This window comes from Haemorhous mexicanus, chromosome 19 (assembly GCF_027477595.1).
Source record: "Haemorhous mexicanus isolate bHaeMex1 chromosome 19, bHaeMex1.pri, whole genome shotgun sequence".
Taxonomy (NCBI): domain Eukaryota; kingdom Metazoa; phylum Chordata; class Aves; order Passeriformes; family Fringillidae; genus Haemorhous; species Haemorhous mexicanus.
In genome coordinates this window covers 11,101,685-11,127,315 of record NC_082359.1, presented here as the reverse complement: position 1 = coordinate 11,127,315, position 25,631 = coordinate 11,101,685, and the positions used below count along the sequence as shown (strand labels likewise).

General features: G+C 50.3%; 2 protein-coding genes across 2 annotated transcripts in view; one reads left to right on the top strand and one right to left on the bottom strand.

Moving 5' to 3' along the window:
- The window catches only part of SETD1B (SET domain containing 1B, histone lysine methyltransferase), a 47,922-nt gene extending 29,393 nt beyond the window's left edge, over positions 1–18,529 (top strand). Inside the window, exons 7-18 of the mRNA XM_059863419.1 lie at positions 284–1,054; positions 3,626–3,796; positions 4,698–4,785; positions 5,594–5,811; positions 6,061–6,190; positions 6,861–7,328; positions 9,120–10,679; positions 11,921–12,087; positions 12,335–12,466; positions 12,569–12,688; positions 13,046–13,183; positions 13,891–18,529. Coding sequence (XP_059719402.1) covers positions 284–1,054; positions 3,626–3,796; positions 4,698–4,785; positions 5,594–5,811; positions 6,061–6,190; positions 6,861–7,328; positions 9,120–10,679; positions 11,921–12,087; positions 12,335–12,466; positions 12,569–12,688; positions 13,046–13,183; positions 13,891–14,064 — 4,137 coding nt within the window. The 3' untranslated portion in view covers positions 14,065–18,529. The remainder of the gene's footprint in view (positions 1–283; positions 1,055–3,625; positions 3,797–4,697; positions 4,786–5,593; positions 5,812–6,060; positions 6,191–6,860; positions 7,329–9,119; positions 10,680–11,920; positions 12,088–12,334; positions 12,467–12,568; positions 12,689–13,045; positions 13,184–13,890) is intronic.
- Positions 18,530–19,814: 1,285 nt separating this feature from the next.
- Positions 19,815–25,228, bottom strand: HPD (4-hydroxyphenylpyruvate dioxygenase). Its single transcript, XM_059863411.1, has 14 exons — positions 25,060–25,228; positions 24,826–24,852; positions 24,027–24,089; positions 23,226–23,330; positions 23,044–23,086; positions 22,870–22,952; positions 22,660–22,749; positions 22,464–22,567; positions 22,225–22,302; positions 21,910–22,072; positions 21,523–21,594; positions 20,761–20,883; positions 20,520–20,636; positions 19,815–20,438 (listed from the first exon to the last, which is right to left on the bottom strand). Exons 1-14 carry the CDS (start codon positions 25,060–25,062, stop codon positions 20,328–20,330), a joined length of 1,182 nt encoding a protein of 393 aa, XP_059719394.1. The 5' UTR covers positions 25,063–25,228; the 3' UTR covers positions 19,815–20,327.
- Positions 25,229–25,631: the final 403 nt, after the last annotated feature.

The following is a 25,631-nucleotide window of genomic DNA, read 5'->3' as shown; positions in this document are numbered from 1 at the left end:
CAATTCCTCCTGCTCCATAGAAGCTGAGGGTTTTGTTCTGTTGGTGCCGATGCTCTTTTAGAAAGCTTTTACTTCTCTGATTCCTGAGGTCTGACACGGAAGAGAAAAGCTTCAATAGGCACCAGCTGCACAGTGGGCCCTGTCTTTTCAGGGCATTGCTCGCTTTTCTCCGTTCCCAATTAAAATGTGTGTTAAACTTAGCTTTTGTTTGAAGCAGCCCAGCGCTGTGGTATTTAATGTAAAGAGAATGTGCTCGTCACCTTTTCTCTCTCTTTTGTGGCAGGGTCAGCATTCCTCAGGGGAGGACATGGAAATCTCTGACGACGAGACCAACCCTGCGCCCATCACCAGCGCGGAATGTGCCAAAACCATTGTGGTGAACTCCTCCGTCAGCAACACGGCCGTGCTGGCCCCGTCCATCCCCCCGCTGCCACCACCAGGATTCCCTCCTCTTCCTCCTCCGCCACCTCCGCAGCCCGGCTTCCCCATGCCCCCGCCGCTGCCTCCGCCACCGCCGCCCACCCACCCGGCCGTCACCGTGCCCCCGCCGCCGCTGCCCGCCCCGCCCGGGGTGCCCCCGCCGCACATCCTGCCCCCGCTGCCCCCGTTCCACCCCGGCATGTTCCCGGTCATGCAGGTGGATATGATCAGCGTCCTGGGCAACCAGTGGGGCGGCATGCCCATGTCCTTCCAGATGCAAACTCAGATGCTGAGCCGCATGATGCAGGCCCAGAACACGTACCAGTACCCGCCCTTCATGACGGGCCGGATGCAGTTTGTGAACCTTCCTCCCTACCGCCCGTTCTCCATGGGAGCCGCTCTCGCCCGTGGGCAGCAGTGGCCTCCTCTGCCCAAGTTTGACCCCTCGGTTCCACCCCCGGGCTATGAGCCGAAGAAGGAAGATCCCCACAAAGCCACAGTGGATGGAGTCCTCCTGGTCATAGTGAAGGAACTGAAGGCCATCATGAAAAGGGACCTGAATCGCAAGATGGTCGAAGTGGTGGCGTTCCGAGCGTTTGATGACTGGTGGGACAAGAAGGAGCGCCTGGCAAAAGTGGGTTTTCACATGCTGTGTCCTGGGTCTTGGGGAGAGCTGTTCTTAGTGCTTGTGGGCAGTGTGTGGGGTCAGTGGGGGTCTGGAGCTGACTTTAAAAACCCCAAACCCCTAAATTTTCATGTACAAGAGGAAGCTGAAGTTTAGCTCCGAAAAACTAAGGTCAGATGCAAGAGGGGTGTTTGAAACCACCAAGTCTCTGTCTTGTGTTCCCCACTTTGTGCAATGAGATTTGTGGGTATTTCCAGTTCTGCCCCCTCCCCAGTGCATGTACAAAGCAGCAATTAACTCAAAAGCTGAACATTGGCCAAATACACCAATAGTTCCAGGGATTAGTTGAGAAAACAGCTTTGCATGAATCCTCTGATCCTTTTCTCACCCAATTTGAAGTGTACCTCAGCCAGCAAACTGTGATTTAATGTGTGGTGAATTTGTCACTACCCAAAAAACCTGGCACTACAGAAAGGTTAATGCAAGCCTCAAAATTACCATTGCAGTGAATTACTGTAAAAATAACAAACCAAACCACAACCTGCAGGTAGGTCTGTTTCAGATGTCAGTTTTCAGAGCAGTATCCTCACCACCTGTTTTTGTAAATCCAGTTGCGTGTTAACTCTGGTGCCTGGGAGAGCTCCTTGGCTTTCTGGAGGGGTTGGTAATGCTGCTGCTTAACAGCTGTTTTGTGACAGTGTAATTTACTGTGCCTTAGAGCTGGCTGGCGTGACGTGCAGCAGAAACCCCATCCCTCTCCTCCTGACTAATGCTCAGGGCTTTTCTTCTGCCAGCAAGCGTGTGCTGACAGTCTTGGAGGAGGCCCGTGAGTTTCCAGGGCAATGAAGGAAACAGATCCAGAAAATAGATGCAAAAACAGCAACTGAAAGACTCAAGAAATTGTTTTAAACCAGATATCTGTGGTGAAGAAGTAGAAGCAAGTTGAGGCAGATCTTCAGGCTCTCTGACATCCCAAGTTATGGGTGGATTTGGGGTGTTCTTCCCTCACCTGGGGTTTATAAGCCATTTTGGGAAGGGAAGCTGATTGTACCACAGCAGCTCACCACAGTCTTTGCCACAGGTTATGTTGGATGTGAGCAGTGTAATTGAAAATATGAAATTGCTGCATGGAAAACCACATGTGCTTTCTGTCCAGGAACAGAGATGCCAGAACCCTTTCTGCCCCAGGGCGTTTGTTACTGCTGTGTGCAGAAAAACCTCATAGATATCAAAGCTTTCTGCTAGGACTGGGCACCCCTGGCACTGGGGTGGGACAGGATTCCTTCTCAGGCACAAGTTGCCTGCTTTTGCAGAAAACAAAATACAAATATTCAGCTTAAACTGAATATTTAACTGTACCTTCCCATTGCTGGTGTCTGTGTGTCTGTGTGTGTGTGAGGAGGGGGTTACTGGGCTCCTTGGTGGCAGCTGGAGCTCAGTTCCCCTTGTGCTCTGCCATCACACTGATTCTGGCTGCTATATTCCATCAAAGGCAGCTGGTTGATTGATTGATTCCAGCTCTGGCAGCTGATTGACTTCCAAGAGGCACAATGCCCTAAGTAAAGGATGGGAAGGCTAAATCTGGTGTCCTGGGTCAGGCAGGGTGGAAAATGTGTGGTGTGAAAGCTGTGAAAGGAGCACATTGCTGGGGAAGGCAGCACAATCCATGGACCTTTTCTGCCTGAGCTAGGGGAAAGCTTTTCTTTGTTCCCAGATCTAGTGGTGGGTTAGGTTTGAAAGCCTGGGTAAGATGCATTAAGCAGAGTGCCAGGAGTAACCAGGCATCCTGGCCACAGAGTGCTGCTGCTTGGATTCCCTGCTTGATATTCCCATTAGTCTTGTCCCTAATTAGTGGGAGAGCTGAGCTTGTGCTGCCTCTTTGGTGATTACAGCCCACTTCAGCATGTGAGCTCTGTTAGGGTGTGCAGGAGAAACTGTTTGGTGTGTTGTGCCCTGGGCTGATGCAGGTGAGTGTCACCTCCAGTGCCCCTAGCTTGGGCAGAGCATGACGTGCCACCATGTGTGACATTCTCCTGACTTGTCCACCTCTCCACAGCTGCAGAGGTCTGAATTCCTGCTCTTCCTTCACACCTCAGCTCTGGTGAAAAAGGATTTGTTGAGGCTGTGTGTCTATTTTGTAGACCTTTTGGTGTTCTGCTTAAATATTTTGCTGTTCCCAGGACTGGAGCCTTCTGACAGGTTTTGTGGACTGGGGCTCTGGTTGCTAAGGAAACACAGGGATGTGTGTGATTTTTGGTGCTCTATATTTGGCCTTACACTCAACAGAAGGAAGGTGTTCCCAACTGGAAGGTCTGGAGTTGCTTTCAGTTATGTGGGTTAGCAAGGGAGGGTAGATAACACATTTTTGGGCTGACTTGCCTAAAGCACATTCAAGTTATTTGTATTATTCTGTGCAGCTCTAGTTCCTTCCAGGTGTGGGGCACCTTCAGATGCCCTCCAAGAAGCTGATGCCTGGGCAGGGCAGTGATATTTCCCAAACCTCGACTGTTTAAATGATTTCCAGAATGTGTGTCCTTCCCAAGAAACTTCCCCTCTCAAATGTGCCTTTCTCTGTTGCAGGCATCTCTCACTCCAGTGAAGTCTGGAGGAGAACTGGAGGAAAAACCAAAGCCAAAGGATCGAATGGCCTCTTGTCTCCTGGAGAACTGGAACAAAGGAGAAGGGCTGGGATACGAGGCCATCGGCCTGGGCATTGGCTTGCGAGGGGCCATCCGCCTGCCATCCTTCAAGGTGAAAACAAAACCTCTCCTCCTTGTGCTGCCATCCCCCAGAGGAGCCTTAGGAGGACAGACCTCGCTAGGTTTGTGCCCCAGAGCCCTCAGGCTGTTCACCCCACTCTGTGTTCACTCAGAGGTTGCTTCTGACCCCCCACGACCAGAGCAAGGACCCTCTGTTCCCTTAGCTTTTCATCCTCCACTTGTGTGAATTGGCTGTAGAGGATCTCCCTGCTCTGCAGAGGGAAGGGGACATTTGCCTGTCTTTAGGACACAGCATTTCAGCATGATCATAAAAATACATGGGTGCTCATAGTGCTTTACACAGTTACTGCTCTGGTTGGAATCTCTGGTGGTTTGGCAGCTGAGTCTCACCTGAAGTTTGCTTAAACTCTGTCCCCTCAGAAGCACAGGGTATCCATTTTGAAAAGCATTTGCATAAACTTAAAATATCTTGAACAAAGTTTGGGGTAGGGGAGTGTAGCAGGCTTCCCTGAAATTAGGATTTTTGAATGCACAGATGATGCAGGTAAAGGTTTGGGATGAGAGATTCTCCAGTCTCTATTTAAAGTAAAACTTGCTTTGAGGTTCTTTAAGATGCCCTGGGCTTAGACTCTCCTTCTGTTCTACTACAATCTCAGACACATGGATTTGTCCAGAGTTTCTCTGTCATCCCCAAAGTACCTGGTGGTGACATGCACCATGCTGGTACCCAGGGTGTTTTCATGCAAATTGAAGGGGTAGAGTTTCATTCAGAGTGAAATTCTGTTTGCAAGCAAATAAAGAGATCAAGAGCTGGGAAGTGGCCCTTGGTTTCTGCTGTGACCACAGCAAAGTAAAGAAGTGGCAATTTGCCTAAAAAGTTGATTTCTGCTGTTTCTAAACTTTCAGAAATGCTAATTGTGTCTTTTGTTCAGGTGAAAAGAAAGGAGCCACCTGAAGCTGCCTCAGCGGGAGATCAGAAGAGAATCCGGCCTTCTACTTCAGTGGATGATGAAGATGAAGGTTTGCAAAGTGCATTTGTTTGAAGCCTAGGAGCAGATGCAAACCCCACCAAGCTGAATCCTTTAAACTTCACAGCAGTGTGCTCACTTACAGAGTCAAGGATCTGAGCCAAACCTTGCTTCTCACAGAGCTCTGATCAGCTGGGCCATGGCCCCTCTGGGTTCAATTAGCTGAAATTCACTGGTGGGAAGTTTAAGACCCACATTTTAAGAATAACTCATAACCTATTTTAGCTGTGCTGGGCCCCAGCAGAAGGAGCTCAGATGGGTTCATGGGCTCTTTGGGGTGTGCTCACAGCTCACTGGGATGTGGTGGGAGGAAGCACGTAACAGTTTGCTCTGCATTTGATTTGAGAAAGAAACCAAAGTTATTTGACAGAAAAATCTGTTTGAAAATATCTTAACATCATTTCCTATTACCAGGGCAGAGTAAAGAGGAGACAAAGCTTTGAATACCCTTTGTTTTGCACATGGGTTCATGTAGAAGTCAATTCAGATTAAAAAGTGGTTTTGAAGCCAAAAAAATGAAACAGAAAACATTAAATTCAGGTTGCCTGTCCTGACCTCACTCATGCTGTGACTCCTGTCTGCTCTGCCTAGGGAGTGTCAGCTTTGGCCACCCACATTTTGCCATCAGCACTGTTCACTGTGACATCGGCAAGTCCCTGTAAGCCTGGGGACCCTCACACCACATGGGCACATTGCTCCTGTCTTCCTCCTTCCCAAAGAAGAAGTTTCCCTTATGTAGTTAACTCTTTCTGTCCTTTCCAAGGTATTTGATGGTAATTTCTGTTGTTTTTGCTCCTCAGAGTCAGAGAGGGACAGGGATGCTTCTGATACAACATCTGACCTGTCAAAGAAGGATGCAGAGGCAGTGGGGCTGCGGCGGCGACCAGCCAGGCCATTGGAGCTCGACAGCGAGGGAGAGGAGGGAGATGAGACATCAGGGAAAGAGGAAGAGTCCTCCTCAGAGAAGGAAGAGGAGCAGGAAGAAGAGGGAGGCTTGGTGAAAGCAGCACCTGGCAAGGTATGTTGGTGTGTGGCTGCAGTTTCAATGTTGTCTGTCGTTGAAAGGGGGCCTGGTAATGCCAAGTGCCAAAGTTCCCTTTTCTAGGAGATGAGTGCTCCTGGTGGGGTCTGTCCTTACAGAGCCTCTGTCAGGTCACTCCCTCTCAGATTCTCTGACAGCCTCCCTGAGAGTCCCTGGTGGTTGCTGCACTGACAGCCAGCTCACAGGCTCAGGCACTGTTCATTTTTGGCAATCTTTCTTGTGAAGGAGGAAGAGGAGGATGAGGAGGATGAAGATGATGAGGATGAAGATGATGATGAAGACGAGGATGAAGATGATGAGGAGGAGACAGGCATAGACACAAGTGACAAGGAGGAGGAGCAGGACTCCGAGGAGGGTAAGGAGCTGCAGCGGAAGCAGCAAGTGTCACCTTTGGGTCAGCTGTGTTCTCCCTTCTCCTGATTTTGCTACTTGTGTGCTTCCTTTCACTGGGCAGTTTACACAATATAATGCAGAGAGATATTTTGAATTAATACCTGTGAGGTTTCTGTGATCCCTCAGTCAGTGGGTCCCTTTAGAGCCCTCCAGTTCCTACCTGATCTCAGCCCAACCCAGCCACTGGTCTCAAGCCCAGCAAAAGGTGTGCTTGTTTTGTGAAACAGGAGTGGCTGGGGGAAGAAGGGACCAGGTTTCTGAAAAGGGTAAATTGGCTGCTAATAACTCTGTCCTATCAATCACTTCCTGCTCTGGAAGGTGGTAGTTTCCACTTTTGATGGCCATGTGTAAAGGCAGCAGAAAACCTCTTAGGAAAAGATACACTACACCAAGAGACCCAGGTGGGGAGGTGCCAGGCAGCACTACTACTCCCATGTTGTATGGTGATTGTTGTCAGCAGCCAGGGACAGGATTTATAAATCTCTGCAAAAATAAGTGAATTGGGAGGCCACTCCTTCAAACCCACCTGCTGCTGGTGATGCTGTTTCCACACTTTTACAGTGGAAGGGATGTTTGCCCCTGGTTGTTTCTTAAAGCCAGAAAGCAGAGCTAATGGCAGTTTGTTCTTGCAGATGTAGCAAGTCCCTCGTCTTCCAAGGCTGAAGCTGAATCATCTGATGAGAGTGAGGACTCCTCTGAATTCGAGTCAAGTTCAGACTCGGATGATGAAGATGAGGAGGATGATGATGACGATGATGAAGATGAGGAGGAAGAAGAGGAGGAAGAGGTGGCTGAAGATCAAGGCAGAGAAGCCATGGTTGCTGAGCCAGAGCAGGAACCTGCTGGTCAAGAGCTTCCTGATGATGAGAGGGAGACTATTTTGGACCTGTACCCTGTGGATGACTACATGGATGCAACAGGCATGGGACTTGCTGAGCCAGCTTTGGCAGTGAAAGATGAAGGCAGTGAAGAAATCAAGGCAGGGGATAGTGAGTGTGGCCAGGTCCTGGGGGCTTCTGTTGCTGCTGAAACTCTGAAACATTTGGTTATGGAAAGAGACCAGGAGACAAAGCTTGCACTCTCTCCCATCTGTAGGCCAGGTATGCCCTTCCATGTGCTTTGGAGTTTTGTTATTATCTTTCCAAGTAAATTTTCTCCCAGTATCCAATATGTATGGGTTTGTATTTCCCTTGTTCTCTTTCTTCTTCCAGTCTTGTCTCTAGGCTAGAGATTATCTGTACAGGGAAAGAGGTCTGTGCTGAACTTTCCTTCCTAGCAAGGAGCTTTACATGAGCCATCTGCTACTAAAAATACTGTGGTTACTGTATCCAGAATCTTATCCTTGGCCAGTTTAGTTGGAGTCCTAGAGGAACTGAACAGTTGTCATCATCTGAGGGTGACTGATTGGGTGGTGTGGTGGCTGAAGCTCAAGATAGAAAAGCCGTGGCTGCTAAAACAGAACAGGAATGTCACTACTGGCTCTTTTTGGTTTTAATATCAAAGCAGTATGTGACAGGGAAGCTGCATGGGGCAGGTGAGTGGAGTCTCAGAGTTATCTATGGTTCCTAATATTATTTGTAGGTGGTTTTGTCACCTACTCCTTTTAAATGAGTGATACTCACTAGTTTTCTGGAAGAAGGAAATTTTCTTCAATCAATACAGAGCTGTACTTGAACCAAGGAAATTGGAAACCTTTTACTAGAACAGGAGTGAGATGCATAAAGCTTGAGTAATTTGGCAACTGGGGGAAAATCTAAAAGTTAAAATTGGAGCCAACAGGGAGGGCACATCTAATGGGGCCTGCTGTGGAGCCTTGGGCAGTTCTGGTGTCTGAGGACTGAGCAGTGTTTTGCCACTTGGAGAGCTGGAAATCCAGTGTCTGAACAGGGTGTCACTCCTTGGCTGCTGCAAAATCTGAAAGTCACAAAGAGGCAAAATGTTAAGCTGGGCAGGGCAAAGAAGAACTGGTTTTGCACAAATGCTTTCTAGAACAGGTCAATCTGCTGAAAGAACATAAGTTTGGAGACACCTGCATTTGAGCAACTTGACATGTATAAGGAGCTTTCCAGGTAAGCTGTGGGAGCAAACTCAAACTGCAGCATTGTTCTGGAGCAACCCAGCTCATACAGGAGTTGCAAGGCTCAGACCCTTCTCCAGCAGCCCTGGTTTGTTCAGCACAAACGGGGACTGCCTCCCATCCAACTCTCCAGGCATTTTCACCTCCTTTCATTCTCCCACTTGAAAATGTTATTTTGAGCTGCCTAACAAGACTCACCGTTGATTCCTTTTGGACCTGGCCCTAAGTGGGTAAATAGACTCCAGACAAATGAGGCTGCTGCAGGGAGAGCAGCATATAAATTGCCTCATTGATACCATCTGAGTGTGTTCTCATCCATTACAAGGGCTTCCTGTTTGCTTCATGTGTTGTTCAGGAGTGTTCTGCTATTCCCTTCACCATTCCCTCCTTGGAGAGCTGAGGGTGCTCCTTGGCCCTGCAATTAGTTTAGTTCCCACATTAGAAAAGGTGATAGCTCTGGGCTCTGACAGCTCTCCTCCAAAGTCTTCACCCCACAATCCACTCATTCCTTTAATGTCTGTACAAAAGGGTTGTCAGGGCTTTTGAAAGCAGAGAAACCTTCGTTCTGGTCTGTGTCGTAGTTAATCCTCAAATTAATAGTGTGGGTTTTTTATGGTCCATTAGGAAAGTGTGTGGTAGTGTCTAATTACTCTACACTCTGTGCCTCCAAAATGTAAAGCACTGAAGTTTTAAAGCCTCCCAGTGGAATTGAGCTGTTCTTTAATTGTGGCATCTTAAACATGTCTTTACTAGCAAGTGGCGAGTAACCAAGTGGAGGCAAAGCTCCTGATTCTCCTCTCTGTTCCCCTTTCAGAGGAAGAGTCCGAACCCACTTCCATGCTGGAGCCAGAGGTCCAGGTACAGGAAGGTCCAAAGCCTGAATCTCAAGATGAGGAGGCGTCTCTCTGTATCTCTGCTCCAGGGGTAGTCTTTGGGGAACCTCTGCCCAGCAAAAGCAGCTTCTTTGGCAAGTCTGAGGAGAGCAGCTTGGAAGCCCGAGTTAAAGCCAAGCCGCCGTCGGCAGCGGAGGAGGACGAGCGGCTGCCGCGCACGCCGGGCCGGGAGGTGATGATCCACTCGGAGACTGAGACTCTCCTGCTGCCAGCCCACAAGGTGCCATCCTCCATGCTTCCCTTGCCATCGACTCCCGGCAAGGAAGAGTCTTTAGTCCCTCCAGAAAAGTTCCCTGAACAATTAATGGTGACCAAAACATCCGTGGAGGAGGAGATTCCTAGGACTCCCGGGCGGGACATTTTGGCCAAGTCTTCACACCCCCTCGCGAAGTCGCAGAGCACGGACACTGTTCCAGCCACGCCAGGAAGTGATGCTCCCCTTACAGGAAGCAGCTTGACCCTCAGTTCCCCTCAAGTCCCAGGGAGCCCCTTTTCCTACCCATCCCAATCTCCTGGCATTAATAGTGGCATTCCTCGGACTCCTGGGAGAGATTTCAATTTCACGCCTACTTTCCCAGAGGCTGGTGCTACCATTCCTTGCCTTCTGCCCGGCAAGAAACAGTCAGAGGATGAGCTAGAAGAGAAAACCTTTAAAGAGCCTCTTGGTGCTTCCCTTACGATTAGCATGAACAGTGTTCCTTCCCCTATCCCCTTTGCCAGCCCCCCACAAGCGGATTTCCACATGGACATGGGTTTGCCACCTGACGAGCCAATACCTGTAGCAGCCCTGCCGTGCATGCACGGAGATGGAAGAATGCCCATCGAGGAATGCAAGGCAGAAGTAAAACCTGGTTTGCTCTCCCCAGAAGTACCCCCTGGGGCTTCTATTCTTCCTCCCCCCCCACCACCTTCTGTTCTTCCCAAAAGGAGGCCGGGTCGGCCGAGGCGGTCCCCACCTTCTGTCCTCTCGCTGGATGTGTACTCGGGCAAAGCCATAGAACCTCCTCCCATGCCAGTGGCCTTGGTGGAAGGTGCTGTGGGCAAAGAACTGCTGAGTGGACATCCTGATGCCTACTATGGACTGAAAGACCCTGAAGCCGTCACCCTGGACTTCAGGAATGACGGTTTCCACGAGAAAATAGCAGCTGAGACAGTTGCGGAGAAACTGCCATTCAAGGAACTGGAGAACCAGTGGAACGAAGACTTCAAGGAAGAAGAGGCTCACGCGAAGCCCAAGCGCCAGTGGCGGAGGCAGAAGAAATCTGAGGAGCTGCCAGTGATCCCCTCCCCCGAGTATTCCCCGCCCCAGCCGCAGTTCAGGCCGCGCTCGGAGTTTGAGGAGATGACAATTCTGTACGACATCTGGAACGGCGGCATAGACGAGGAGGACATCAAGTTCATGTGTATCACGTACGACCGCTTGTTACAGCAGGACAATGGTATGGACTGGCTCAATGACACCCTCTGGGTTTTCCATCCTTATATCCTTTCTCACTGGGTTGGCAGCACGTGTAAGATGCACGAGAAGTTGGTGGGAGAGGCGGTTGCTTACGGGAATAGAGATTGCTTGGATGAGCAGGGAATTTTAGACTGTTTCATTCTCTGAAGCTGCAATACAAAAATACTGCAGAAGTGGCTGTTCTTGCTGCACGTTCAGTCTGGAGGTGCAGGGACAGTCTGTAGGCACCTCTTCTGGGGAGGTTTCCTTCCTAGTTTGAGAAGCTTCTGTCTGCATGTAACCAGACTTTTTTTCCAGCTTTCCTGTGGAATTTCTAGTCTGCACAATACAGAGCTTTCACTTGGAGCTAAAACTTGCTGTAAAAATAATCTCACCATCTGTGCCCAAAACAATGAGTTAGTGGTTCTAGCAGCTTTAAGGTTGAAATACTGATAAAATCAGAGCTTTCTAAGTGGTATATCAGGGCTCTGTGTGTGTGCAGCCACCAGTAATGTTCTCCAGAGCAGAGCCTAAAAGACTGTTCTAAAAACCTCAGAATTCTCGAGTAGTTTTTTCAGGAAGGATATCCAGGTTTATGTGTTGAAGAAGACAAACACCACCTTGTGTGTTGCTAGAGATTGTGTGAAGTTCAGATACCTTCATCCCTTGCTTCCTGCAAGACAGGGAAGCAAAACCAAAAAATCCCAAACCACCTAAACAGTCAGTGATAACTAACAAAGCCCATAGTGAAAATAAATCTCTTTCCCTCTTGATTAGGATTATATTGTAAAAGCCAAATAAAGCCACTTTAAGATCACCTTGAGTTCATTGTGTGTCACACTGCATGACAAGTGTGAAAGTACCTGCAGGCTCACCTGCTTTGCAGCCATCCATCAGCACTCTGGTTTTGAGGCCATCACCTCTTGGTTTTTATGGTCCCTCTGCTTCAGTTTTCTGGGGTCAAGGATACATTTTCCCTCACAGGAAGCATTTTTGGGTCAGTCTCAATTGTGGTAGCTTTTGTGGCTGTGTTTGTGGGGTGAGCTGGCAACAGTACAGCTCCACTGTCCTTCCAGGAGCCAAAGCCCTGAAGGTTTGTAATGTGTGTCTGAAGGAGCTGATTGCCCAAGGCTGCTGAGAGCAGCATCTCCGTAGTAATGCTATTTTTTACAACCCCACAGAACCTTCCTGATTTTCCAGGCTCCTGCTGTTAGCTCCATGCAACTGTAGCAAGTTTAGTCTGATATCCACCTCTGGCTGTGTTTCTCCTTAACCTCTTGCCACCTACCAGCTTTTCCACCCCCAAGAAGAAGAAGCGGGATGACGGGATGCGGGAGCACGTGACGGGCTGCGCACGAAGCGAAGGCTATTACAAAATTGATAAGAAGGACAAACTCAAATACCTCAACAATAGCCGAGCTTTTGCAGAGGAGCCTCCAGCTGACACACAGGTGAGGAATCCAGAGTGCCAGCTGTGATGGGGTTTGGTTTGGCACTGTCACACACAGTAGGTGCTTCCTGCCTTTTGGCAGGGAGGGGGAGGAAGCTGTGGTGTCTCCTTGATTGTCCTGGGGTTGTGTGGGAAGTGCTAATGTTTGATGTCAGGTGTTGTGTGGTGATGTGTTGTAGCACAAGGGGCTGCTCACAGGGAGCCTGCAGGGTGTTGGGTCGGCTTTGATCACCCATTTGTCCTCACAGGGTATGAGCATCCCTGCCCAACCTCACGCTTCCACCCGGGCTGGTTCCGAGAGGCGATCAGAGCAACGCAGGCTCCTCTCCTCCTTCACTGGTAGCTGTGACAGTGACCTGCTCAAGTTCAACCAGCTCAAGGTAGATACCCCCTGCTGCAGATCCTGGACCCAGAGACATCCTTTCCCATTCTGTGCTGTGGCTAATTCAGGGTTGGGGTTTTGGGGTGTTTTCTTCATGCAGTTCCGGAAGAAAAAACTAAAATTCTGCAAGAGCCACATTCACGACTGGGGCCTTTTTGCTATGGAGCCCATTGCAGCTGATGAGATGGTGATAGAGTACGTGGGTCAGAACATCAGGCAGGTAAGCTGGGGGTGAAATCTGAGCAAAAACCAGCCCTGGAAGGAGTCCTTGAGTATGACTGCAAGAGTTGGAGGCCTGGGTTGGAGGTGTCAGCTCTGTGGGCTGGGCACAGGTTGGCATGGATTGGAGGTGCAAGGGTGGGAATTCCCTGAAACTGAGCACTCAGGAGAATCCTCCTTCAGAAGCCCATCCTGAACTTCTGTGTTTCCAGTTAGGTGTGTGCTCTCTTGGGGTGGTGGGGATCTTACAAATCCCCATTCCCTGGCACAAGCAGAGCTCAGGGCAGCCTTGTGAAGGTGAGGTGGCTGCTCCCAGGTCAGTAGTGCAGTGGCCTGAGCCTGCCTGGGCTTTCTGCAGGTCATTGCTGACATGCGTGAGAAGCGATACGAGGACGAGGGCATTGGCAGCAGTTACATGTTCAGAGTCGACCACGACACCATCATCGACGCCACCAAGTGTGGGAACTTTGCCAGGTTCATCAATCACAGCTGCAATGTGAGTATGCTCTTCTGGCCTGCCATTGTTCCCTGGCAAGCTGACAAACCTGGGGAGGCCCTGCCAGCCCTGATTGGGGTGCTCAGAAGTGGCAGGGGCTCGCAGGGTTGTGGTTAAATGTTAATGAGCCACAGCAGATCAGAGCAGGGTCTAAAGTAGTGTAAAGAGGTTGGAGAGACCTGAGGAATGAAACATGCAGGGGGACTGAGTGCACTCAAGAGCCCTTCTGGCTGTCTTGGGGAACCCTGATGGACACTGAGCAAGCAAATCTAACAAATATTTCCTTAAAACCAGCAAATTTCAGCTGTGGGAGCAGTTTCCTTCAGTGTCCACATGGGAAAATAATCTCTGCTCTTTCCTCCCCTGCTCTGTACTGCAGTCTGCACTCAGACTTGCCTGCCTGGCTGAATTGTTAAGCATTGAGCTTCTCTTAACCTGTGCCAAAATTGATGGAGCATCATCCAGGCTCTTTTTCTCCATAAAGGACCAGAATGTGGATATTTTGGAGCAGCACAAGGAGGGCTGCTCTGTTTTCTGGCTTCATGCCTCCCTGCCTAGGCTTGCCCTAAGTTCAGGCTCTGAAAGTATGCTGGGGTTGTTTCAGGAAAGGACTGCCCTGTTTCATTTTATCTTGAAATAATTGTGTGGAGGCTGGGAAGCCCTGGCGCTCTGGAACCTACATCATCACCTGTTCTGTGTCCCTGCAGCCAAATTGTTATGCTAAAGTGATCACGGTGGAGTCTCAAAAGAAGATCGTTATCTACTCCAAGCAGCACATCAATGTGAACGAGGAAATTACCTACGACTACAAGTTTCCAATTGAGGATGTAAAAATCCCGTGTCTCTGTGGCTCTGAGAACTGCAGGGGAACCCTGAACTGAGCTCAAGGTTTCTCGTCACACTTGCACCTTCGGCCATGTCAAAACTGTGGTAACCAGGTGTGGTTGCACTTTGCCAAAAAAAGAGGAAAAAAAAAAACCTACAGAAAAAAAGGAAGAAAAAAAATTTAAAAGCAAAAAAATACTTACCAAAAAAAAAAAAAAAGAGGAAAAAGAGAAGAAAACCAAGCAAGTTTCGCACTTCTGCCAGGATCATGAGTGAAAGCAAAAAGCGCACACGCTCACGAGGACTGTTCATGTTTCAGGTGCTTTTTCCTTTTCAGATCCAACACGCACACAAAAAGGTGGCTACCTTTTGTGGCATGGTCTACCCAACACTAGCTTCTCTGTTCAGTCCCTGAAGTAATGCTCCATAATGGGATAATGGTACCTTTTTTTTAAATTGTTCTTATAAGCCTTCATCGTTTCATAAATGCTGCTACCTTTTTCTCATCAGTTTTCGTTGGTTGAAAAAGACATTCAACGTTTAAATGTGAAGCAGAGACTGAAAATGCCATATAGGGTTTGTTGGGAGCTTGATTGGCTGAAATTGCACAGATTTCTCAGAGTAAGCTGTAAATAAATGTAAGGTTGATGTTACAGAGCAAGCCAGAGGCTTGAGGGTGTGTGAATGCGTGTGTGCGTGTGCTTGGGGGTGTGTGTGTGTGTGGAGATGTGTCCACAGTGAGAGTAGAGCTGAACTGTCCTGCCTTTTCCTTAGGGATGAGCCTGAACAAGGCCCCTCAGCCAGGCCCCAGGGCAGAGTCAGGTCAGCCAGACCTCAGCTCCCCTCCTTGGGCTCCCCTTGCATTTTCTATGCCATGCTGGTCCATGGGGATCAAAACCTCTGCAGCTGCACGTGAGAAACCCTTGGATACTTCAGTCACTAGGAAGAAGTGGAGTCAGCTGTGCAGCTGTACCATCGTGTGGCCTTTGGGGATGCCCATTCCTTGGAGATGGGCTTGTCTTGCTTGCAGAAGAGGCTGAGATTAAGTGGACAGCTCAGCCCCTGTTGGTGCTGTAGAAATCCTGCCCTGCTTGCAAGCAAAGACTACGGCCCACGTTTGTAGCAGGACTTTCTTCCTGTGGGTGGGAAACAGGCTGATGTGTGACTTGTATTCATTTTTTCTCACTTTCATCTGCATTTCCCTGCCCTTCCAGTGTTTTACATGGAGTATTTGCTCTGTCCTTGGATGTGGGAGATGCCTCCTGTGATAGGAGCAAGCTGTGCCCTGCTGCTCTCCTCCCTCTGTTACTCAGTAACTTGGCCAGGGGTGGTCCTGTCCCTCCAGAAGATCATGGTAGAAGTGTCCCTGGAAGCAATCCTGTCCCCCCCATCTATAGCATGGAAATTAATTGCTTCTCTAAATTTGGAAGGCACGTTTTAAAATGATTTCTCAATATATTTTGTCCTTGTAGATGTGCTGAGGTGAAGGTTGGAGTTCTTCAAGAGGTTCCATTTAAAAATGGGACCAAACACCAAAAAAGTAGTTCTTTGGGTGAGATCTGGAAGTGTTACACCACCGTTCAGGGATAGACAGGATCAGTTTTTCAATTTGCATTGAATTTCTCCTGCTCTAAAAGTAGAGATTAGTTGTACTAAACCCTTTCTAATTGGCTTGTAAGGGGAAGTTGCAATGTCATTCTGAAATGGGAAGATGATCTGCATAACTAAACACCTCCCCACAGAACAAATTGCACAGCTGTATTTTTGTATTCTTTCCAAACCTCCACAGAGGTGACAACCTTGCAAAAGAGTTTCCTGGAAGTTTTTTCAGCTGTTCCATGGAATTGCCAGGCTTGCACTGCAGTGTGGAGCTTGTGATGTAGGTTAGACCTCTGCCTCTGAATTTCTCCTCCAGACAAAAGGCCTGAGAGAGCAGGAACACACAGACTGCTACAAGCTGCCTTAATACCACCTGTGTTTCTGTCTGAGGGCGAGAAAATTGTCTCTGAGATTGGACAGTCCCTGGTCCATCTCTGCTTTTGTTTCAGTTCTGTTTTGTTTCTCCTCCTTCTTCCTAAATCTCTCCAGCAACTGGGTGTTGGTGACCCAGAACCTAAAATGATGAGAAGCACAAGTTTGTCTCTGAATGTTGGTTGGAACTGCAGTGATGGCATCTGGGAGTTAAACTAGCTGCTCAGATTAGTTGGTTTTTTTTTTTTTTTGAGTGAGATTCAATGTGTTGGCATCTCCACAGCTTGACCTTTGACTTCCAAGGCTTTGGAAATGCAGAAGTTTCCTGTGTGTCAGAACTGAAGCCCCTGTCCTTGCTCTTCTCCCTCTCTGCTCCACCAAACCAGTGCATTCATGGTGGATTTGTGGGGGTGAGGACACCCCAAATGGCCCAGCCCTGTGTTCCCAGCACATCTGTGTGCTCTGGATGGGATCAGCCCCTGCAGTTTGCCTTAATCCTTGGTGAGGAAGGTGGGGAGGAAGGTCCCTGTCACCTTCAGGTCCTTCACCCTGTGTTTTAGGAGCACCAAAGGGATTTGGGTTCCAGAGACCATGAGCACCTAAATCACTTGGGTACTTCTGAAACTGCCTGTAATTCATCCCCTTTTAGGGTCCCAGACAAATAATGTGAGTTTTTAGAGGAGCTGATCTCTCAGTACTTCCCCAGGAAGAAACAGAGCTGTTGAAGCCTCAGCACTTTTGAAAAATCATGTCTGGTCTCAAAGCCAAACCTGAGACTTCTCTTTTTTCCCCATAAATCTTGGCTTGCAGAGTCCTACCTAGGAAATATTTTCTCTTGCACTGGGAAGCTGCCTGACCTCCAAACAAATAATTTTATGGTGAGGACTCCCAAGCCTGTGCAGTGATTTCCATGGGTGCCCTTTCCCTGCCAGGGGAGCCCTGCAGCCACAGATGTGGGTTGGAGATGCCTTAGATCCTTTGCCTTGTGCTTGGCAAGGATGAGGTGAGAGGAGGGCAGAGCTGTGGGGTTCATTCAGCACAGGCACCCCTGGGAACAGTGACAGGGTAAGGGGAGCCTCAGCAGCACGTGCTGCTTACAGGGACTGCAGTGCTTTTGTCCACCCCAAATTTATTGGCACCTCAATTTAAGCCCAAGACAAAAAAAGAGAGAGACATTTACAGTGCTCCCTGCAAGGTTCCATCTCTCTGGGAGGAATGACCCAAGAGAGCAGAGCAAAATGATGGAAATAGAATTTAAGCCTTTGGTTTGCAGCTGTGGGAGTTCAGGGTGCAGGTGCCTCTGTGCTGGCACCCACAGGATCTGGGGGGGTTCAGCCTCTCTGCAGCCCCAGAGTGGGGCTGGGGGGGATGGGGCTCATCCTGCAGTTATTTATATTGTACAGAGCAGCTCATTTCTACAAGGAAAGAAAAAACAACCATCATTTTAAAACTCCAACAAATACAGTAGTTTCAGTTCTGGTTTTTGTGACCTTTTTCAGGGATCATTTCAGTGCATTTCTGTACAAAATAAAAATTTAAGGAAAAAAAGGATTTTGAAGTATAAAAAAAGCATTTTCTGTACATAGGCGAACTCAAGAATCTTCTCTTCAAACACTGTTTCTTGTAGAAACATGTTGAAATTTTTTTGCTGATTTCTTTGTACTTCAAGAGCATGTAAATAGTTTATTAAAAGTGACTATTGTAATTTGGAGTTCTTTTTAAACAGATTCCAGCTCTAAACCATGTCAAGATGGGGAGGAAGAAGGACTGAGTATAGCAAAGGAGCTGGTGGCATTTACAGCTTGTGTCAAGCTTTGTATAATGTAAATTCTGTATAAATATGGGGTTTTTTGTCAAATAAATAGATGCAATTAGAAGCATTAAGAAACTGAAGACAAAAAATTGCCAAGTCAAGGCTTCTTCTTTCCCCCCTCCCTCAGTCTGAAACCTAATGTGCAAAATCTATTTATTTCAAGCGAGGAAATGTGTACAGTCTAATAGACACCCTAAAATCTATTTAAGCAAATTAGCAACTGGATTTTTTCAGTTTAATATTTGTTTTGTTTTTATGAGTTTCCTCAATTGCCACTGTAGGATTTGTCCAAGTGAAAACACATCAAGAAGGACACTCTAAACCAATGGGGCAGTTTTGAAGCAAAGTGGAACACCCAGCTCCCAATTCTTGCAGTTTTCTGGTTTTAATTCCCAGCGTGGAAATCAAGGGCCTCCTTTAAAAGTAGGCAGGTCAAATTGTTTGCAATAAATTAAATCTTTTTTTCTTAAGTTCCTTTAAAAAAAAACAACTCTGCTTTGAAGATTTAGGATTTCTGCTTTTTCTTTGGTTAAGCAAATTTATAAATTTAGGGATGTTTTGTGCATATAGAATCTGTCACCAGTATGTACCTTGTTTTGAAGAAAGTGTTTTTGTTGTGGATGTGTCATGCTGTATATATTTGTTCATATTTTTGTGAATTGAATACTATGTACCATTGTATTATAGTAACTTTTATAAAGCAAACCATAAATATACTGACTTTTCTTACAGAAAAATTATGTTGTGCTTAATATATCACCTGGGAGCTGTGAGAGCTCAAGGAGGCAGATGCAGAACAGGAACAGTGTGAAGAACTGATTTTCAGCAAAGTTTACTGAAAATATTAATTCTGGTGAGCAGGAAATGAATTTAAGCAACATTATATTGCATGAAGGAAATATGTGAGTGATTCCAGTCTATAAACTTTCTCACACTATTAACAGTCTTGACAGCCCTGGAGAGCTGAAGCAGAGCTCTCCTGACAGTGAACCAGGAGTCCCAAACATGTCCAACCCCTGCAGGTGAGGGGTCCCTGCTCCTCCTTCTCCCCTGGATTGCTCTGATTTCATTTTATTTATTTATTTATTTTTAACTTTATAGAGGCAAAAGCCCTTAACCACCCAGGATCAGTGATGTGTGAGGCTGTTGTGGCCAGAGGCTCTTTGCTTTCTTTCTTTCTAAATCAGTTTATTCAAATTGCCAGGACTTGGGTGGTTCTTGTGGGTCCCTTCCAGGATATTCTGTGATTGTTTGAAATCTGGATTAATTCTGCCCCGTGGGACCCAGAGAAGGGGCAGCTGGGGGAGCTGCTCAGGTTTGGCCCATGTACCCCCCACAATGGGGGGCTGCTGCTGGGGGGGTCAGGGTGGCCTCTCTGAGCTTTTGTGCAAAAAGAAATGCCTGGAGCAGAGCCAAGTGGAATGGCTGATGGAGGGGGAAGGGACAGGACAGAGGCTGTAGGTGACTTCCCAGCTCAGCTCCTGCATTCCTCAGGCGAGCACAGGACAGGGCTGCAGGACAGCCACACCTGGGGGGCTCAGCCAGGAGGGGCTGGGATGGGGCTGGGGGTCAGAGGAGCCCATCCTGAGCTGAGGGGCTTGGGCTGTTGGGATCTGAGAGCTCCCCTGCTGGGGAAAAGGGAACAGGGGGCCTGTGGAGGGTGGCTGTGCAGCAGGGAGAGACTCCAGGGTGTCCTTCAGCAGCTGGGACAGGGAATGCTGGAGCTGCAGCCCCTGGGAAGACAGGGACTCCCCAGGCACTGAGGCCAGGTCAGCAAAGGGATTTATTGCTTTGGGGAGGAATTCCCCGTGCAAAGGACAACACCAGAGCAACACCCAGAGGGAACTTTGCACATGCAGCCAGGATCTGAGCCAAGGAATTGCTGCCAATGCCAGCAATTACTGCTGGAAACATGGGAGAAAACCCAACCCATCATTAATGCAGGAATTTACAGGTACTTCCCAATCTGTTGCCTTGGGAAGGCTGAAATATGTAAATACAATTAATTCTCATTCCAGAGTGTTGGAGCTACCCTAAAACCATGTTTATTCTCAGTAAATTCAAATTCAAGATTGAATCTAAAAGCAATTAAACCAAAATCTTACAAAAAGAGATGTGCAGAGACGAAAACGCCTCCGTGCTTTCGCAGCTTCCCGTGTAGCTAAAATTAAAACTTTGGGTGGACTAAATGTGAGCACTCCCAGTTGTTTCTTCTGTCTTCCTCTGTAGCTGCATGTCTTTGGCACATGCCTTAAACCTGCCCTTTGTTAAGAATTCCATGGTTTGGATCAGATTAAGCTGCTTTTTGAGGGTGTGTTTGCTATTTCCCATGCCCCATCTCCCAGGAAGTCACCGAAGGGCAGTGCCAGGGCTGGGCTGGGAGAGGTGTTGGGTCCTTTTACGTTGTCCAGCTTGGCAGTGGCTTCCCTGGGTTTGTGGCACTCGAGTCTGGGCTATTTACCAAAACATGAGGTGTTTCCCAGTTCATTTGGGATTCAGCTCCTTGGGGATGAGGGTGGCACTTCCTGCCATCCCCTACATCCTCTTGGTCTCCCCATTGGGCTCCAGCACAGTCAGGTTTCCTCTGGCATCCTGATCCATTTCAATGGCCTCAAACAGAGACTTGAAGTTCCCGGCGCCGAAGCCCTGCGGGGACGGCACCGTTAGGGACCAGGGCTTGGCCCTGAGGGCTCCTGGCCAGGATCAGCGGGAGAGCCTCAAACCTACCTGGTGGTTGTGCCTCTGGATCACCTCCAGAAAGACTGTGGGTCTGTCTTGAACTGGTTTGGTGAAGATCTGGAGCAAGTAGCCTTTTTCATCAAAATCCACCAGGATTTTCAGCTCCTGCAGAAAAGAATGAGGCAACAGCTCAAAGAGCCCCAGAGGAGCAAGTGGGGCTCTCTGTGTCACTCACATCCCTGCAGAGCACTGTGGGGAGCTGGTCCAGGCCTTTCCCCCTCTGACTCACCGCCAGCTTGTCAATGTTCTCCTTCACTTTGATTTTGGCAGTTTTGAGCCTCTCCCGCAGCACCTGGTAGTAGCTGGAGGGCACATCCATGAACTGCATGCCCCGCTGCTTCAGGTTGGTGATCTGCAAGGCAGGGGAGACCCAGCAGGGCTCAGCTTGGGAGGGGTTTGTGCCAGAAGCATTTCCTGCATGGGCAGTGTCAGGACAGAGGTGCTTTCCCATGGCATTGGCCAACCTCAGGCATGAGAACCTGTCTCATCATTTCACTTTGGCACCAGGAATGGGCAGGCCCAAGATGTCCTCCCCAGGCACTGCAGAGAGCTGTGCAAGGATCATTTGTCCTGCTCTGACCTGATACCTCTGGAGGCCTCTGGAGAAGAGCCCAAACCTGGGTGCTCAGCAGCAGCTGGGCTCAACCCAGACCTGCCCCTGCCCCAGCTGAAGGTGGGTCATGGGCTGTGGGCTCAGCCTGGCAGCCTGGGCTCTATGTGTCCCACCCCACAAGGACAAGGGTGCCACCAAGGGCCCTGCAGACCCCAATTGCTTTAAGCTGGAGGGACAGGCAGCTCACAGGTGCAGCAGGTCCCTTTGACTCCCTGGGCAGTTAATGCTGGTTGTAAAACAACTGCAGCACAAAGGCACAAAGGCCATTGGCTCTGTGTCCTTGTACCCTGACAGGGTCATGGTGCACCCTGTGACGAGCACCATGCCCAGAGCCAGGGCAGGGGGTCCCAGGGCAGGGGGTCCCAGGGCTGCACTCACCGCTGAGATGATGTCGGGGGTGTTCAGTGCGATGTGCTGGACTCCGGCCCCTCCGTAGTAATCAATGTATTCCTACAGGGAAAAGATGTCACCGTGGTAGTGACAGCACAGCTACAGCTGTGAAGGGATGGGTGTGGGCTTAAAAATATGCAGGTAAGATCAGCTCAGGGGCTCCATGGAATGGCAAAGAAGGGGGTAAACTGTCTCTGCCCAGCAGCTCCCCGGGGTTTGTCAGGCCCAAGCAAAGCCAGGTTCCTTTCTAGCAGCCACTTCAGCACAGCAGGTCTGCTCTGGCTCCAAATCACTGACCCTTGGTCACTGTTCCTTCACTAAGATCCCCCTGGGAGTGAAGGCAGCCACATGGATCAACCACCAGCATCCACTCACCTGAATCTGGGATTTCTTCTTGCCAGGTGCTGGCTCATTGATGGGCATCTTAATGGTCTCCTCGTAGTTGGTGACCACGATGGAGCGCAGGGCGCTGAACTCGGTGTGCAGCTGCTTGTCATCCACCGACCAGAAGCGGTGGAAGAGCAGGTTCTTCTGGTACCTGCCCAGGTCACAAGGGGCACCATCAAGCTCTTGCTCCATCCCCCCAGTGATGGAGCTCTGCTGTCTTCATCAGCCCTGGCAGAAGTGGTGAGACCAGCAGAACTGTGCTGCTGCTCCGTCCCACCTCCCACCAGCTCTCCCCACTCTTACCAGTCTGCCACTGGGACCATCTGGAGGTCAGGCTGGTTCCCCACAACGTGATCAACAAAGCTGAGCTTGGCACTTGGTCTGTGGGGGGGAGACAAGGAGGGCCTCAGCCAGGCTCAGGGGTACCCCACAGCTCAGGGGGCTCCAGGGCATGGCAGTGGGGACCTGTCCAGCTCTTAGTGGGATTTCCCACCAGAACATGATGGCAAAGAGCCAGGCAGGGGCCTCTGGAAAGTACTCACAGCTTGGGCAGCAGGGGGTCCTTGAAGAGGGGTGGGTGGTACCCGGGGAGGAACAGGCCCTTGTAGTTGAGCTTTTCTATCAAGGTGTGGGTGGTGTCACCGTACTGTGAGGGGGGAAAGTTGTGTTGTGGCTTTGTTTCTGCAGGGGCCTCCCAGGTGCAGCCAGCTCCATGGCCCTGCCCTGCCCTCCACTCACCGTCTGGATCACTGCAAATTTCACCTTCCCAAATTTGTCCTGCTCCACCCACGGCTCCTTCACCACCACAGCACCACGCTCCTTGGCTTTCTGGTCAGGAGGAGAGAAATCCTGTCCTGCCACAGGCCAGGGGGAGACATCCCCAGGCCCTCTCTGCCGCCCCTCACCGTTTTGGGGGGCTGTGTGGGAGGGGGTGGAGGGGCTGCCCACCTGCACAATGAAGTCACAGTCCTCCACTTCGAAGGCAATGTCCTTCACGCCATCCCCGTGCTTCACCAGGTGCTCCCCCATCTCTGCCCCGAGCAGCAACAGCCACAGGCATGAGCAGAACTGCTTTGTTCTGCCATGGCCACTTCCCTGTCCATCCCCCCCAGTGACACCTACCCTCATTCCCGGGGTTCAGAGCGGATGAGAAAACAAACACGATCTGCCGAGGAAGAGGAGGAGAGGTGAGGAGGGAGCCACAGGTGATGGTTTTCATGGTGGGTTTGGCAGTACCCTCATGTCTGACACCACCTCACCTTTCCCTGCCCTGGCAGTGGCACCTCTGCCAGGGGCTCCCTTACCTTGTCCTGCTTGATGACATGTGACACCACCTCCCTGCTGCCGGTCTCCAGCCCCCGGTAGGCCAGCTCCTCGAACCCCAGCTTGTTGCAGTAGTAGGATGCAGCCTGTGGGCAGGGAAGAGTCCCTCTGGTTGAAGCTGTGGTGCTGGTGGCCCACAGTCCATGGAGATCAGCCACCATGGCAGGTGCAAGTCACACTTGCCCTGTGTGTGTGTGAGAAAAGGCAGCAGCTTCTCTGCCTCCAGCAGCCCAGGGGGAACAAACAGAGGCAAGAAAGGGCCAGGACTGAGGAAAAAGCCCAAACTCAGTGGGAAGTGCAGCTTCCAGAACTTTCTGTGAGGACTGCCATGGAGCAGGAGACATTTCTGGGTGTCCCCTGTTCTGCAAGGTTGGGTGAAAAGCAGCTCAGGTGTGAAGCACAGGGGTGTTTAAGTTGCCCAGGGCAAGGGATGGAGATCAGCTGCCATGAGCCCATGCAGTTCTGCAGGCTGGTGGCCACAGCTGAGCCTGCCACGTGCTCTGGTTCACATCCCACCCCCAGGAGCCTCCCCTCACCTTGCGCAAGGGCCACCAAGGCCACCAAGGCCACCGGCGCCAGGCCAGGGCCGGGCTTTGGGACAGCAGCACATCCCCGGCCCAGGGGCTGCCAGGAGGAACCAACACCTCCCAGGCAGCCAATGCCTGCAGAGCCCGGCCTGTCCCGGCGTGGGAGGTGTCCCTTGGCACTGCTGTCCCCTGGCTTGGCTGTCCCCTGGCTTGGCTGTCCCCTTAGATGTGTGCCTGGCCACCTCAGCTTCTCACCTGCTTGGCATTGCCAACCCAGAAGGTGATGGAGTGGAAATGGATGAAGCGGCCTCGTTGGGGCTAAAAGGAAAGGAAAACAGGGCTGAAAGCTGCTGCTGCTGCATTTCCTGCAGCACTGCTCAGCTCCAGAGCAGGGGGAAGCAGCAGCTGGGACCCTGAAGATGCATCTCCTGCAAATGCATCTGAATTAACTGGGTGGAACAGCCCCCAACTGGTGATTTTCCAAAGTGCTTTACAGTCAAGTCCCACAGGACCCTGCACTGCAGGTTGGAAGGTACAAAGCACCGATTCACCTTTGCCCACAGCCACAGCTCCAGTACTCCCAGTGCTCCCCACAAGTGGCCGTCCCAGCGAGCTGCCCACCTGCAAACCTCACTGTTAAAGATTAATTCTTCCACAAAAGCTCTTACACAACCACCAGCGCCAGGACAGATCCCCCTTTGCTCCGTTCCCCACCACTGCCCTACCTGGCACAGGCCACCCAGCACTGGAAACACTTTAAAAGTGAAAAAGAAGACAAAAATTCAGAATTTGGAAATAAATGTTGCATGGAGGGAGGGTTCTGCTTAAGGCTTGACTTGACTTGACTGGGAAATATCCATCATCTCCTGTTTGTCACTCTCCTCCCAAACCAGAAATTTCAATGATTAATACTAATTTACAACGAGGATCTTGTGTGGCCCAGAGCAGTTTTACTTCTGATTTCAACAGGTAATCAAGGAATTGACATAATCTGCAGTAACATGACCAGTGTTTCACACCAGGCAGAGGGTCAGGACAGGGACACAACTCTTACCTTTTCTCCCTTGTCTGTGTAGGATGTCTGAAAGAGAATGAGAAAAGAGAGACATTAGCAAGACAGGCAGGTACAGCAGCCCCCAGGGAGCTGAATCCAAAGGTCAGGCTCTGCTGTGCCACATCCAGCACAGTCACTGGAAAATCCCAGTTCAAGCAGAGCTTAAATCTCCCAAGGCGTCCCGTGCCATGGAGCCCCCCATGTCTGAATTAATTCCCATCTGCTGCCCCTCACCATTTTTGTGACCTGGGGATGTGATGGAAGCAAAGAGAGCGCGAGAATGGGGGCGCTTTCAATATAACGGGACGGGGCGGCTCCTCCTCGGCCCCACCTTCTCCCACCACCAACCCAGGGATGTGTTTGGCTCGGGCTGGGAGCTGCCCAAAGCGGGGGTGGTGGGTGGCTGTCACCGGGGCCGTGTCACGGGTCCTTGCAGCCCTGGCGGCGGCACCGCGGGTGAAACGTGGAGGGCGGTGCGGGTGGGAGCGCAGCACGTGAGGCTCTGCGGAGGGTGGGGACCCTGCTGACCCCGCAGCCAAATCCCTGCCCCGTGCGTGTCACAGGTCACCGGGGGGTGACGCAATGTGGGCAGCACATCCCCCGGCCCGCCCGCTGCCCCTGGGGACATTCACCCCTCCTTGGGGACATGTGTTCCTGGGCAGCGCTGAGCCAGGACAGCCTGCAGAGCCCGGCTGGGTGTGCGGTGCTGTCTGGGCACGGGGCCACGCGGTGCCACCTTCAGCCCCGGTGAGCCCAGCGCTGCAGGGACCCCAAAATGTGGGACAGCAGAAGGAGGGGGCAAGAGA